The sequence below is a fragment of the Culex pipiens genome, chromosome 2 (genome assembly GCF_016801865.2).
Source record: "Culex pipiens pallens isolate TS chromosome 2, TS_CPP_V2, whole genome shotgun sequence".
Lineage (NCBI taxonomy): Eukaryota > Metazoa > Arthropoda > Insecta > Diptera > Culicidae > Culex > Culex pipiens.
Genome location: NC_068938.1, coordinates 146,707,068 through 146,723,196, shown reverse-complemented (window position 1 = coordinate 146,723,196; position 16,129 = coordinate 146,707,068). Strand labels below are relative to the sequence as shown.

Here is a 16,129-nt window from a genome sequence, read left to right as displayed (position 1 = left end):
GCTTAGTAAAACTAAAGATTCCGTGTAAGAAAATACTTGGTGGGACAATTATGCGTAGAAATTTAACGATGGGACAAACAGACTTGGTGTTGTTTTTAATGAGTTTCCGAACAAAGTACCAGATTATATGTATTTTTCTTAAAGTACACATCAAACTAAACTTAAAAATGTCATAAAGTCAAAATCTTCCAAAACTGACATGGGACAATTATGCGTAGAACGGCAGTATAGGACCTATTAAAAAAACCTTTAAAAAATAAAAATCTAAAATTACCACCACGTTTATTTTTGCTCGTTAATAAGGAAAAGTTGCTAATTTACATCAATCATTGGAATTCTGCCCCAACGCATGTACTTGCATTTCTCTAATACAGACGTGGATGTCTATTACCGGACAATTTGTCTTCATTACGGATGATTCGTTTTCATTAAATATATTTTTGCATATATTTTTTTTATTAAATCTTTTCTCTAAAATACAACAGGATTTATTTAATCAACCGAAGCAATTTATGAAATATAGTTATTTAAGGAAAATGATTTCTAGCCCATCATTGCACGGTGCACAGTGAGGTTAAACTAAATTAATCACGAAAAAGCAAGATAGATTAGATTAGATAGAGTATGCACAGATTTCAACCCAAAAATAGTGGTCTTGGAGTCAAATAGCTTTTCTCAATGATAAAGGCAAAAATCCCACACAATGTGGATTGAGCAACAATGGAAACATGGCAAGGGGTTTGTTAAGCAGCCCTGTAAAATATCAACACGTTTGCCCGTTAAGCTTTTAAGACATGCAGCCAGAAGAGCGAAGGCAGAAGCGTTTAAAGAAATCTTCGGAGGACAACTCACTACATATCTTGAGACAAGACGCTGAAGAATGAAAGATAGAAACTATATTACGAGGAACTAATAGAATACATCAAAAATGTTGATGACGAAGCAAATGAGCTGCACTGCTGTAACGGTAAGGTCGAAGAATAATTTCCTGTCGATATTTTTTGGCTACTATTTTACAAAGTTGGGAAACTATTTTAACGTCTTTCTCGGTACCATTTTCTGGATGTAGCAACGTACGTTGTGCAAACTAATAGAGAACACAGTATTATTGAAGTCCGCACTTGAAGCGATCTGTTTCTTAATAGAGTTGTGCTTGTTGCATCCCGCCAGGCGTAATAAACTGTACAAACTTAAATGCTAGTATGCAAATTGAGGGAGAATTTCTTTATCAGTTGCAGAGTGCAAAACAGACGTCTCATCAAAAGCACTTTATTTGGCTTGATAATCGTGTACTTTTATTGGTTTACCATATTCGCTCTGGAAAGCTAAACCGTTTGCGCTGCCATTTGATGAAACAGCTATTTGAGAAAATGAAACGTTGAAAATGATAGGAAAACAAACAAAACTGCCCCACGACTTGGCGCTCGCGCACTTTCTCGGAACAACCGCGTCCAAAAAGGAATGAAAAAAAAAATAAAACGAAACGAAGATAAAAAGGAATTTTAGTACATTTGCGGCGACCGGTACTTGATCTGCGATTCGCGATCCCGGTGCAGCTTCGAGTACAGATGGATGCGCAGCTGGGGCAGCGTCTCGAGCACGTTGTTGCACAGCTGGCAGGTGATGCCGTGCCGGGGCAGCTGGACGTCCCTGAAAAAAAAAGCAAGAAGCGCGCGTTAGAATTGTTGAAGATTGGGGCGGAGTTGTGTTGTCGTACGTGTGGGCCAGCTTGTGCAGCTCGTGGCAGTGCTTCTTGAGGAAGGTGAGCTGGCTGGCGCTGACCGGCAGCAGGTTCAGCGGCTCCAGCAGCGGGAAGATGGCCTTCTTGTCGTAGATGTTAAAGTCGCCCTTCATCTTCTTCGACGAGGAGGAGCCCGCGGTGAGGTTCAGATCGCACCGCCAGTTGTAGTCGTTGGGGGCGTGGCGCAGGTCCAGGAAGCGCCGCTCGTGCTCGAGGATTCTGTGGAGTAGAGTTGGGTGGGAGAAGAGAAAAGAGAAAGAGAGTTGGTTAGTCGGGGCCGAATTGCATCACTTCAAGTGATATTAGTGCTGGGAATAATTACTTAATAATGTACTGCTTCACTTGGAGCTTGAGCTTCTGGATGGAAGCGTCGCCGAACTTGGGGTCGGTTTGGCCCTCGCCCGTGTGCAGAATACTGTCCATGGTGTAGCGCAGGGCGTTGATCTGGAAAGAGAAGAGAAGAGTTTTAGTTATTGTGGTTTCGGAAATAAATCGAATTTTCGTGGCGACTTATCTGACACTACGCTCCGCAAACTGATCAACTCTAATTTTGAGTGCAACGAGATGTTGTGTTGATCGCGAGGTTAAACGTCACTGAAAAACATTTTGTCGCTCTGGCACCAAACCGAAACGAGCGATTTCCACTCTCGCCGCACTTTTTCTCTCCGCATTTTTTGTCTAACTAAATAGTATCAGTGCTTGCGTGTTGTTGTCGGAGGTTTTGGATGATGATGTTGGCCATTTATGCAAGTAAAAAAAGTACATATTTCCTTTCGTTTTTTATTAAATTAGCTAAAATCCATCGACATAAGTTTTCGCCAATCAAAACAAGATGGAGGAATCACAACAAACTTGGCTTACACACTGATCGAGTAATACCGAATGAAGCTTGACAGAAAAAGGCGGAGAGAAAAAGTGCGGCGAGAGTGGAAATCGCTCAGTTCGATTTAGTGCTAGAGCGACAATACAGTTGAAGCGCTTCTACGCGTCAAGTAACACTTACATTCGTGATATCGTCGTCGTTGAGCACCACGTCCAGCGTCAGGGCCATGTCGTGCTCGGGGTAGAGGGCTTCGCCAGTGCTCGGGTCGTAGCCCAGCCCGGAGAGGACCGTGACGACGCGCGTTTCGTCCTTGTCCTTTTTGAGCTGCGCAGTCGGGCAGAAGATCAGCGACATGATGGCGCCGAAGCCGGGAATGTTGGGCATAACCGAGGTCTGACGCAGCACCAGCCGGTTGCCCTGCTCGTTGACTCCGCCGGCGACCAGCAGCTTCTCGTGGGTGTCCTGCGGGTTCGAGTCGAGCAGGATCGAGTTGACCGAGTCACTTTCTATCGAAACCGGCTTCATCACGCTGGACCGGATTGTGGCCGAGGCGCTCGTCTCGAGCGGGCTGTGCGGACCCGACAGGACGACCTTGCAGCGTAGTTTGTCCTCCGGTGGGTTCACGTCCTCCAGTTCGTCGTCTTCGTACGTGTTTTGGGTCAACTCGGCTGAGCGGTACACTTCGTTGCGTAGATTTTCGTCCATCATGATTTCACGCTGCTTGCGCTCGCGGTGATCGTGGTCCAGCTTGGAAATGTAGCTCTCTTCGGCGTACTGTGCGTACTTGAGCCGAATTAGTTCGGAGTTCATTCGAATTTCGTCTCGCGACAGTTCAACGCTGGCCACGACGCCAACGACCGAGTAGACCTTCGCGACGAAAATCTTTCCGAGGACCAGCTCCTTGAAGCGATGGATCGACTCGGTTGTCCACGAGCCCTGTGGCGAGATGATGGCGGACGGTTGAATTTCCGTCAGCGTGGCTTCGAATGCCCGCGGTGGGATGTCCTTGAGCTGTCCCAACGAATCGTCCAGCTGGCGGAAGGCGGTCTCTTCCATGGCGGCAGTGTGGCCGTAATCGATGAAGAACACCGTCCACGACACGTTGCCCGTGGTGCGCACGTTGCGATAGCTCCTCAGCACGGCTCGGGCGTACGTTTCCTGGTTCTCCTGCACCGGAGCGGCCACCATCTGTCCCATGGCGAAGTTGGCGTCCGCCGGGAACGGGTGCAACTGGCGAGCGTTCAGCTGGGTGTGAATCTCCCGGAAGATGTCCTTGTTGCGATTGTCCTCCGGCCGCAGGAAAAACTTGTTCGGGTGAACAACGTGCGTCACCTGGCAGACGACCTTCTCCCGGAAAATCGGCGGCAACACCGACAGATGTGCGTTCCTGACGATCTTACGACGCGGCACCCAACCGTTGGCGTCCTCCCAGTGGCCAAGCCCTGCACTCGTAGCATAATCAATCGCGTCCCGCTGACGCATCGTACGAATCTCCGTAATCCGGTTCCGTGCGCCCAGTTTGCGCAGCTTGATCGCCCGATACACGTCCGCGTGGACCTTCCCCGGCATGAACGATCCCCGCTGGTCGCGTTCGTCCGTCGTGCCCAGGAACGTGACAAAGATTCGGTTCGTGGTCCGGTCGTACATCACCTTCATGGCCTGATGCTTCGAGTAGTCGCCTTCGCTCAGTATCTTCTTGATCTGCACCGTATACAGCGGACCAATGTAACGCTCATGGTCAAACCCGGTGAAGAACACCGTGTTGCACGGGTCTCGTCCGCCCAGCTCCGTAAACGACTGCCGCTCCATCAACTCCTTCCCACCCACCGACATCGGAATGAAGTAGTTCGGGTAGAACGCTCCAGCCAAGATCACCTTCAAAATGACCGTCTTCTCACGGGCATTCCACACCACACGATTCGGTCCCGACACCGGCTTCAACCCCGAACGGTTCAACCGATCTTTCACCTCGTGAATCAGCTCAGCCATGTCGATCAGACTCTTCCGGTCCAGCGACATTCGCCGCGCCCAGTTGTACATGTCCGCCGTATCTCCCGCCTGTTCCTGACGACTCTTCCACGCCGTGTACGCGTTCAGAATCGCAATGGCATCACTGCCAGATCCGTCCGCCCAGTACATCTTCTGCGAGTACGTCTTGACCGAGTTTTGATTCAAAAATATGTTCTTCACATTCATGCCCGCTCCGATCGTGACCGCTTCCTCCATCACGCTGAAGATGTACCCCAACATAATCAGCTTCGAGATGCGAATATCCAGCGGCAGCTTCGACATGATCCGTCCCAAATACGTCAAGTCCCCGTCCAGCTGGTCGTAGTTCCCCTTCACCGTGCGCAACATCGCACCGACCTCCTTCAGCAGCAGAATCGTGTTCCGGATGTCGTCCAAGTTCGGCGGTGCCATGGCCAGCGCCAAAATGGACGGCGGCGTGCCCATCTCCAGCAGCTTCGCCTTCAACACCACCGTCTCCAGCGGACAGCGCAGAATCTCCGGCGACGTCGAAACGTCCATGTTGTTCTCGAAGAAGCGCCGATCCACCAGCCGGTACACGCGACCACTCATCAACCGACCGGCACGACCCGCCCGCTGAATACAGTTACTCTTCGAGGCCCACTCGGTACGGAGCGTGGAAAAGTTGGTCAACGTGTCCGTGACCAGGATGCGCTGCAGGCAGAAATCAATCACAAACTTAATGTCCGGCACCGTAATCGAACTCTCGGCAATGTTCGTCGACAGGATGACCTTGCGCTGGTTCGGACCGGGCTTGCGGAACACGGCCGTCTGCAAAAAAAAAACACCAAATTGTAACTTCAAACTCCACCCGCACACGCTCAAACAGTTCACCCACCTGATCATCCGCCGGCAGCGTCGAGTGCAGCTTCATAATCAGCAAATTTGGCCGCTGCGCGGCGTTCTGAATCGACGCGATCAGCTTCTCCAGCGCGCCCTCCATCTTCTCGATCTCGTTGATCCCCGGCAGAAAGATGATGATCGACGGTTTGTACTCCAACGAGTCGCCAAACTCCTGCCCCTTGAGGTGATCGCAAACCACCACCAGCTTCGCCGCGATGTTGTACATCTGCTCGCTAATGCCCGGCGCCTCGTAATCGATCTGGAAGTCGACCTTCAACTTCTCCAGATCGTCAAAGTAAAACTCCTGCACCACGTGCAGCCGCGGACGCTCGACCGAGATAACGGGCGCACTCAAATAACCCGACTTCTTCGGAATCTTAAAGTACTCCGAGAAACCCTTCGCGTCGATCGTGGCCGACATGAGGATCACCTTGGTTTTCTTCGAATTCGTCGACAGCAACCGCCGCACCACAATCAACAGAAAGTCCATGTCCACCTCCCGTTCGTGCACCTCGTCCAGGATGACGTGCGTGTACGTGGCCATCGTCTTGCTGTTGATCAGCGACTGCAGCAACACCCCCGTCGTCACGTACAGCAGCCGGGTGTCCTCGTTGTGCTGTTCCTTCAGCCCCACCTTGTACCCAACCAACGTACCCAAATCGCACTTGCGTTCCTGCGCGACGCGTCTCGCGATCGAAATGGCCGCAATTTTACGCGGCTGCGTCACGATAATGTTGCAGTACTCCTTCCGTTCGAACGCCTCCTCCAGCAGGTACTGCGGCACCTGGGTGGTCTTGCCGCAACCGGTCGCACCCTGCAGCACGACGACCGCGTTCGAGCGGATCTTGTCGAGGATTTCCGGCTTGTTCCAGTTGATCGGCAGATCGTTCTTCTTCATGGTGAAGTTGTACCGCTGGAAGAGCGGTGCCATCATCTCTTTGGCCTTGAGCGCCTTGGTGTGTTCCTCGTCCTCATCGGCCAACGAGGCGCCCTCGTCGTCGACGTCCTCCAGGTTTGAGGTGCGCGACGTCGACGGGCCGGCTGCCTCGTCCATGAAGGCCTGGCGGGAAGAAACGAAACGGTGGTGGGTTAAAATTATAATTCTTGTTTGGATAGTTCATCACGTGTTTAATGATGTTCAAGGTGACCACTCAAATCCCATTTTTAATTTCCCGACTTTTCCAGAAACTCAAATAATAGGTTTTTCTTATTTAAAGTATGATTTCAAACAAAAACTTTTTTTATAAAAAAGTCAATGTCAACCATTAAAACAGATTCTAAATAAATTAAAAAAATACTATTATTTTTTTTCCGAAAGCTTTTTAACCGAAAGCTTAACAATACTTTCAATTTCAATGTTTATTTTTTAATTTTGATAACGTATAGTTTTTGATCTTTCGTTTCAACTGGAGATGGCAAAAAGTGAAAGATAAGTGAATTAAAAGTTTTATTCTGCATTTCATTTTATTTGCAATCAGAGAACGCTTAAAACATTATTATTGTTTTTTTTTATTCTTTCAAAGAATTTAGAAAAATATCAAGGAATTCGCAAAAAAATGACGTTATAAATTTTGTAAATTTTTATATTGAATTTTTGAATCAATGTTGATTTATCTAGTTGTCAGTATTTAAAACTGTTGTTTTTTTTTCAAACATATTTTGATATGGTTCCATGTTTACCTTTAATTTTGAGTGAAATGTTTGAAGAGACAAATTCTTTAAACAAATTTGCAATAGCTTAAATCTAAATTTCTAAGATTTATTTTTTAAGCAATTGCAGTACTTTTTCATGTTTTTAAAATGTAAAAAAAGTTTTTATGTTTTTTTCCTTCAGAACGAACAACGATTGGATTTTATTCGATATTTAAGTTTTCCGGCAACTAAAAATCATGCTTTATCTTTAGTTATTTACCTATACTCACAAAACAATTCAAGGGTAACATTTAGAAAAAAAATATTTTAAATTACTAAATAAATTTAGTAAAACAAAAATAATATAATATGCAAATTTATGTCAAATGCATCTTACATTTAATGCCTTAAAAATCCTTTTCATTTTCAAATAGATTGAAAATTCGAAAGGAACCTTAAATTTAAATTATGTTATTAAAGAAGATTTAAGTGAATTTAATTTTAAGAGTTCAACTTATTAAATAATTTTCAAACAAGTATGCTTAGGATTCCCGACTTTTCAATAAAAATCACAAATTCCCAACGTTTTCCAGTTTTTTTGACGTAGACTTACGTCTTTGTCGAAGGTACTGGGGTGTCATTCGAAAAAACCCGGGCCGAAGGCCCTGGATTACTGCGTCATCCGTCAAACGCTTATATCTTCCTTCCCTCTAATCGAATCGACACGATTTATGTGCCATTCGATTCGAAAATTATTCAGCAATTTGCTATAAAACTTTCATTGTTGGCAAAATAGTTTAACTATTGAAACAATTGAATGTTTTAAAATGTTTTCAAAATGCAGAGATTTTGCAAGCAAAATGAGCGCTTCCCACTCACGGACGGGAATGTCAAGTACCTATTTTGAGGGGAAAATCATCCGAGCAACGCGACCGAGTGTCGGTCGCGAAAAAGGAGGGGAAGTAGCGGGCCGAAATCATACATAAGAACGTGCGCCAGAGCCCATTCCATCATTCACGTCTCAGACGTCGGACCGGCAGCAGCAGCAGCAGCAGCAGGAAAGCTCAGCCCAGAGCAGCAGGAGAGAGACCAGAGCAGCAGCAGCAGGAGAGAGGGACCAGAACTGGAAAAGAAGTGCGCATCGCCTTCTCGTCGTCACCGTCAGCCAGTTGCCTCTCGATGGCCGGACCGTTAGGATCTTTCGTGGTTGCTGTGGTTCGGAGGTGCTTCAATCCCCATCCCTCGTCCCACCCGGGACGAGGCATCAACAAGATGAGGCGCGCGCCTGCTGCCTTCCGCCGAAAAGCCTCTCGTGGGTCAAGCCTTGGTTGTTAAACAATCGGGACATCCAACTAGCTCGTCGCATTCGCGGCGAGCGCTTCTGAAAGATTTACGTCTCATCAAATTCTAGTGTTGAAAGAGTTGCCCTCGTCCCACCCGGGACGAGGCAGCGAGCTAATTTAAATTTAAATTTCAGGAACAAATTTTGGTCTTCGGGGGCGACGGATTGCACAGCTTTCTGAGGCTGCTCTCGCCCCCAACCCCTATGCCCCCTCTCCCCCTCCCCCCATTCGGCTCGCTAAAATTCCTTCGTCTCTTTCTTTCCTCTCTTTGCCGTTCGAATGGGTGTTCCTTCCAATATATATAGCTAATTCTTCAAATTAATATATGGAAAACCCACATGTCCACATATCTAAATTTTACGTAAGTCTACGCCATTCCGGTTATGTCTGTGACATAACTACTTTGACTTTTTTTTTGCGGTTTTTTGGCGAATTTCCGACTTTCCCGGCTTGAGTGGCCACCCTGAATGCTACTGTCTGCTGTTGCTATGACTCCTTCACGCTCAGAGCAATATCAAGATTTTTTACTGAATTGGAAGAATCTGAATGACTATCTGTTGAGGCAAGTGTTAAGCGAAGAACAATCTGAAAAACCGACCCATCGATAAATTCAAATTTCCAATATTTTTCAATCCGACAATCTACAGAGTTTGTTGGTTTGTTCAATGGACCGTATCAGGCATACCATTCTAACTGGTTCAAGCGTTCGACGGACAATTAAACAGCGGAAACTAACATCGTGTTAAGATCGAATTTTGTTAGTGTGCGTAGCAGGTTGTGGAATTTTTTTATTAAGCTGATCTTCTCCAATGCTCTCCCTCAACCTAGGGATCCTGCCGGCCAAATTGATCTCGGCAGATCTCCATCTTCATGCGGCACAGCGGTTTGGTAAGACCATCCGCTGTTTGCTTCTCACTTCTTGCGTAGTCCACGACAACCTCGCCTTTCTCCAATGATGAAATGGTGTCGTATGTCGAAGTGCTTCATCCTCGGATGATAGCCACCGATCCGTGCGATCGCACTTTGGTTGTCGCAGTGGATCGTAATCGCTTCCTCCGTCTCGCTTCTTGTCGTAAGCTGCCTTCTTCTCGGCGGTAATCTGTTGGCATTCGTCATCGTACCAATCGTTTCGACTGACTCGTACTGTGCGCCACTTGCCCGTTCTGAAGCCACGCGATATTGAACGGAGGGGCCCGCCGGCTTTGGCGTTGGTTTAACACCGGCGACAGCTTTGAGCGCATGCCAACCCGAACTAGGTAGTGGTCCGAGTCAATATTACATACCATACCAATCAGCATAGCGCACCAGGTACGCGTGCTGTAGCAAGAAGACACTTCCATCTTTCTCGGTTTTGGGCTGTTACTCTCCAATTTCCCAGGTTACAGATTTCTTGCTCTTCTGCCTATTACGCCAGCTGGTTCGGCGTGGTCAAATAGCAGTCTGACAGACTGGCTCTCGTCCACTCGGGCGATGGTCGATTCTTCAAGAAACGCGTGCAGTTTATGGTTCATGCGTCTCCGCCACATTCGGTCCGACACCTGCACTCCACCGTAGATCGTTCGTAGCACCTTCCGTTCGAAAACTCCAAGGGCACGTTCGTCCTCCTGCCGCATCGTCTAGGTCTCGTAGTCATAGAGGAATACCGGTCTAATCAGTGTTTTGTTCATCGTCAGCTTGGGGCGGCGTTTTACTCGATCCGATGTGAAGGTTTTCTGTAATTCGAAGTAGGCACGATTCCCAGCAAAAATACGAGGCCGGATCTCTTTGCTGGTGTCGTTATCGGCGGTTACCAGCGATCCCAAGTACACGAACTCGCTCACCTCCTCCAACTCATCACCATCCACAGCTAGAGGGGTGAGACTTGTGGGGCCGACATCCTTCGAACCCCTTCCTCTCATGTACTTCGTCTTCGTCGTATTCATGCCAAGCCCTAACCGCCTTGCTTGTACATTCAGTCGGGTGTAGACGTCCTTCACCGTCTCCAGGTTTTTTGCTACAATGTCGATGTCATCGGCAAAAGCAAGCAACTGGTAGGACTTGTTCAAAATCGTGCCACTCGTTTCGATGGCCGCCCTTCGAATAATGCCCTCAAGGGCGACGTTGAATAGCGCACAGGATAAGCCATCACCTTGCCGCAGCCATCGGCGTGATCCAAGGGGTTCCGCTAATTCCCCCCGAAACACCATCCAAGGTAGCCTTGATCAGCCGAGTCAGTTTATCCGGGAATCCGTTCTCGTGCATAATCTGCCACAGCTGCTCGCGGTCGACTGTATCATAGACCGCTTTGAAGTCGATAAAGATCTTCTCGATGATTTCTCGAAGCGCGCCAGTGAAGCCCACTTGGTAAAGCCCCACGAACCTCCTTGCATGGGTGACAGCTGACGGCTTTCCTCCCTTCCGAATCGAGCGTTAATATCAACAATGATAATTTTTACATCCTTCCGCGGACAGCCCTCGTACACCTCCTCCAGCGTCGCGTAGAATGCTTCCTGCTCATCATCAGTCTTTTCTTCGTGGGGGTTGTGCACGCTGATGATGCTGTACTTGAAGAAACGGCCTCTTATCCTCAACTTGCACATTCGCTCGCTGATCGTCGTGAAGCCGAACACGCGATCCTGCATCATGCCCCGCACGATAAAGCCGGTAACCAGCTTCTTGTCCATGCCGCCGCTCAGAAAAAAACGGGAATCAGTCTGCCGACCTGGCCAGCCCATCACCTGCTCCTCCTCAAAGCACACCTCCTGCAGTGCCAACACATTGAAGTTGCAAAATTGCAACTCATTCGCCAATGCGAATTCGAAACCCAAAAAGTTTAAAGACCTGCAGTTCCAATACCGAGTCGCCAATATCGGTGATCTGCTTTCCAATGGGCTTCTGCCGTTTGTTCCGGATTTCCAATCTTCTTGTCATTCGCGATCCTCTTTTTCGGTAGGCAGCCTTATCAGGGCCGTGCTAGAATCTGTACAAAACAAAATATTTTATCGGCGAAAATTGCGTTTATTCATCCAAATCTGGGCACCTCGATACGACCTCTAGAACAAACCGAGCAATACCTACAAAAACCATCACAAAAGCTGGAATAACATACGCGACTTTTATTTCAAGGACTCTTCCAGCGCGGTAACCAGTTTGCAACATAACCTTAAAAGATCCTTCCCCAAAAAAAACTTTTTTTGCGCATTTCCAAAACCCGAACTCACCTCAATCAGCTGGTTCTCCTCGGTCTTGATGAACTTCTCCGCGTACTCTTTGCCCATTTTCTCCCGCTCGGGCATCTTGTTGAAGATGGTTTTGTCCTCGACGACGGTCGCATTGCAGTAGCCGCCGGAAATGACCACCCGGTTGAAGGGCTTGCTAAAGTCGAAAAAGTCGTCGATATCGTCCATGATGCTGCTGCGGAACTTCCCTGCCTGTTGTCTTCCTGCTGGAAATCAAAATGCCGCAAACACACGCACGGACACACGCGCGCAAACACACACACCAAACAATCGAATGTTCCACAAGCTTACTTCCCTCGACCCACCTCAGTTTGAGCAAATTTTCACAATCTTTCACGCTTAATCACTACAGAGGCAACTGGTGCACAATTTTGAAGCACAATTTGTACGAAATTCACGGCTGAAAATTGAAATTTTCGTGATTTTTCCTGAGCACGACGCACTTCTTCGAATGTGGTTACTCAAACTTACTTTTTTGACAGTCGTGTCTTGTTGAGGATGACAGCACTCACCGTTGTGTTGGTTGACAGTGGGTGACTCTCATGAGAGGTTTGAGTTCTGTTTGGAAAAGCGGTAGGGTTGCCAAAAAAAAAAAAAATTGAGCAAAAAATATTGATCCTTGCACTGTAACTTGGATTTGGCCCGCAATTTTCTCTCGCACTTTTGACAACAAAATTTCCAAAAACTAGGCAACCATCAGTTGTTTATTTACATTTCCAGTCGCAGTTTCCACCAAACTAGACAATCGCACTTTAAAATTGCGATTGAAAGGTGAGCAACATCGGCTCGCTTTGATCATTTTTTGAGAAAATTAAAATTTCCCAAGCCAGTTTGACAAGTCGCAATAGTGCGATCGATAGCAACAATTTAGTGCGAAGTTCAAGTTAGTGAGAATTGCGCAATAAATAAATCTAGATTTTTTTTAGAAAAGGTCCAATAAACCATTTTGAGTGAAAATGTGAATAAAACGAGGGGCGAGACACAGTTAATCAACTATAATTTATCTAATTAATTGAAGCTGATTTTGGTTGAATAGCTAATTGATTAGCGCTGATTTGACAACCCATTCCCATCCTACGTCAAATTATCTTGACATGTCAAGAAAAGTTGTTTTGACAGCTACAAAATGAGTTTTGCTTTGAAATGAGGGAAGAAAAAAAGATTTCCTTGAAAACCAATTTCTGTCGATGGTAAGTTGACTTAAAATGTAAATCTTGCCCATTTCTTAAGTTTCGTTATCCTACAGCAGAAAACAAATTTAACGTCGCCGTCTCTCGTCAAAATCGAGACTGGTTTAATTCCTGCACATCCAGCGGCAAATGATCAAGGAACTGTTGGGTCCAGTGTTGAAGAAACCGTAAGATCCGGTGGTGGCGCACAAGAATAGGAAGTTTCCCGGCCAGCCGTGTTGTTTTTTTCTGGCCACAAGGCCCGATGATTAGTCGCCTTTTAGTAATTGTTATGAGACAATAACTACCCCGTTTGGACCGAGGTTTGGACCCAGTACATTCCTCTGAAAGAAACAACTTAATTTAATAATTAAAACAGAATGTTGTTTCTAAAATAACATAAATACAACAAAAGAAACTACAATCTTGGACAGCCTTTTGATGATAACGGTCTAACCGGAGAAACCCACAGCTCTGCATATCGTCCAGAACCGTGGAGTTTTCCGCCCAGAAGGCTGTTCTGGATGATGACGAAGCACCACTTCCGACAAATCCGTTCGGTTCCGTATAGCCTTCTGTAGACTTTCCTGCGCAATCCGTTTGTGAAAATTGACAAGACTTCCAAGCTGTTTTGGCCAACCCGGCCTTTTCGTTGAAAATCCTCAAAAAAGTCGTTCTGGGGAAAATCCGCAACGCTGTCCGCATCCTCAGCCTTCTAAAACGCTTTACTCCGAGCACTGTAAGATGCCGACCTACTTATTTCTACCCTCAACAGCTTCTCTATCGGCATAATGGATAGTTTGGTCTTTAAGACGACGGTTTCAAGACAAATTTAATAAATTTCAGATTAATTTCCATTATCCATGCGGAAGCACGCGAATATTTTTTGTTTTGCTTTGATTTGTTTGACGTTTGTGCGACAGACCAAGGCAAATAGAATGGTGGGAATGCGCTAATTGATTAGCGTAAATGCTAATCAACTAACTGAAATTTCTATTCCATGGTGATAATCTTAATTGATTAGGGCATGTGTCTCACCCCTCGGAATAAAACGTACCTGACACATGGTGTCAGGTAGACATTTTACGATGTGTTTGTACGTTTTTTTAGGCAAAATGCATAGCGTGGTACAAGCGTGGTAGGTAAATTCTGCAACTGCAAGCTTAAAAAATCGTTATCTCATGAGATTTCAATTCGCCCAACATTCGAAAAAAAGATTCTTATGTAAAATCGTCTGGGAGCAATTCCATGTCAACTAGGGAATCGGTTGTACCCTAGGTTGTACCGGACCCTCTCCGATTTCAATGAAACTTTGTAGACATGTTATCCTACGCTTATGTAAGCCATTTTTGTGTATATGGAGCCAGTTTCACTCGATAATGACTTTTGAAAGAAAAAAAACACATCACTTTTATGATATTTTTTGATTTTTAAGTTTAAAAGTCAAATTTAAAGGTGAGCCCACGATTTTTTTTCGTTCAAAATTTTTGTGAAAATAGCCTAAGATGTTACAAAAAGGCTCACAAAAATGCAGGATGGAGCAACTCACCAAAAAAAAATACAAAAATCATTTACTGAAACTGTTTTTTGTCACATAGAAATTGTCGAAAACCATCAAAATACCAATTTTCAACGTTTTTATTTTTAAAACCGCTGTAACTTTACAAGGATTGGACTTAGGACACACACAAAAAAATATTACCGTAATGACAAAAGTAACTTATTTTTTATTTAAAAAGTTGCTAAAATTAGCTTAAGGGAATCTCCTTACTAACTGATTTAAAAGTCTTAACTTTTAATTCGACTTTATAATTGCTTTCATTTTGACGTTCTCGTGTAACCGTGTACGACTAAGTTCCAAATGTAAACAAACACTTTGGTGGGTCTGGTGGTGCTGGTGATTCTAGGACGCAAAGCAAAGCCGACCGTGGCAGCAGCCAGGAATCGGACGCGGAAACCTTCGTGAGCTAAACAGCAGCAGCGGAACGCCTTCGAAGGAGGGTGGTGCGGGTGCGGGACGAGGTGAAGTGCTCAAAAGGACAAGGCGAGCTTCCTTCAGGAACTGCAGCTGTTCCACGACCGGAATAGGTAAGAAGGATGCTTGGCTGTTTTGTGGGGTTTGTGTTTGATTTTGTTTGTTTTTGTAGGATGGGAGGTAGGAATGTGGATTCGCACCGGTTGTATTCGGTGGTGTTGGCCCGGGATTGGTGGTTGAAGGTCAATTCCCGCGAGGACTGGAACGAGATCATCGAGGAGATGGTGCTGCCGAAGCGTTGCGTGAACAACGAGATTGCGTTGAAGAAGATAAACATCCGGTTTTTGGACAAGTACGAGACAGGTGTTTTTCACGGTGAGGAGAAGGAGCCGAGGAGGGGGACTACGAGAAGCGGAATAATCGGAGGTGGCCAGAGCGGATGTTGCACTCGGTGCCGGCGTTTTACAACACCGGTGAGTAATGAGAATGTGTGCAGTGGCTTGCCAACTTCACTTACTTCCATCTCTTTTAGCAACTAACCGCACACAAATGTTCATCTCGCGACGGCGCAGCTCCAGCCGAATGAACCTGGACAGCGTGACGAAAAAATCTGTGTCATTCTCGGAGGATTAAGTGCTCGAAATCGAATTCCGTTCCGAGGGCTTCATCGACCCAATGTTCTTCCAGAATCGGGAATTCCCCGTTCAGGCACTTCACTTTCCAGCCGGGAAACGTCGATCACCCTTGCCGAATCTACAGCCAACTTCTCCAAACCTGTCCTGATGAAGGCCGGCAACGTGACCATCCTGTTCTCTACTTTGCTGTCGCTCGTCGAAACGTCCATCCGGAACCGTCCAGCTTGGGGTCTTCGGAAGTGAACGGTGGCGTACCCTAAGAATCGGTACAGCTTGGACTCGGATTTTGGCCAGAAGCTTTAAATACAATAACAAAATGTATTTTTTTAACATACTGTTTAAAACTTTAAAAAATAAATATAAAACAAGCCTAGAATCAAGCTAATTTTTCTGAAATAATCACTGTAGTATTAAATGTTGTTTATTCTTGCTATAAAAGGTTTTTTTTCCAATTAAAAGTAAAACACTTTTACCGATACAACGATTTTGTTCCATAAATGCATGGTAGTATCAAAAGCTTTCCAACTTTTAAATTGAAAAGTTTGAACTTTCTACGAATATTCACCAACGCGGACTTTTAATTCAACGAACGATCTTTTTAAATTTAGAGTATTTTTTCTTTGTGTGCAGTGGTCAATACGAGACTTTTATGTAAAATTGTCTGGAGAATTGATTCCCATTGTTTTTGAAAATTTCGACGTTTAGAGCACCGGGGGTTGAGT

At 45.9% G+C, this 16,129-nt stretch overlaps 1 protein-coding gene across 1 annotated transcript; it reads right to left on the bottom strand.

Moving 5' to 3' along the window:
• Nucleotides 1–1,257: 1,257 nt before the first annotated feature.
• Nucleotides 1,258–12,107, bottom strand: LOC120414861 (probable ATP-dependent RNA helicase spindle-E). Its single transcript, XM_039576180.2, has 6 exons — nt 11,611–12,107; nt 5,431–6,495; nt 2,745–5,363; nt 2,064–2,185; nt 1,718–1,960; nt 1,258–1,650 (listed from the first exon to the last, which is right to left on the bottom strand). The coding sequence occupies exons 1-6, from the start codon at nt 11,794–11,796 to the stop codon at nt 1,503–1,505; spliced, it is 4,383 nt and encodes a 1,460-aa protein (XP_039432114.1). The 5' UTR covers nt 11,797–12,107; the 3' UTR covers nt 1,258–1,502.
• Between the last annotated feature and the right edge of the window lie 4,022 nt (nt 12,108–16,129).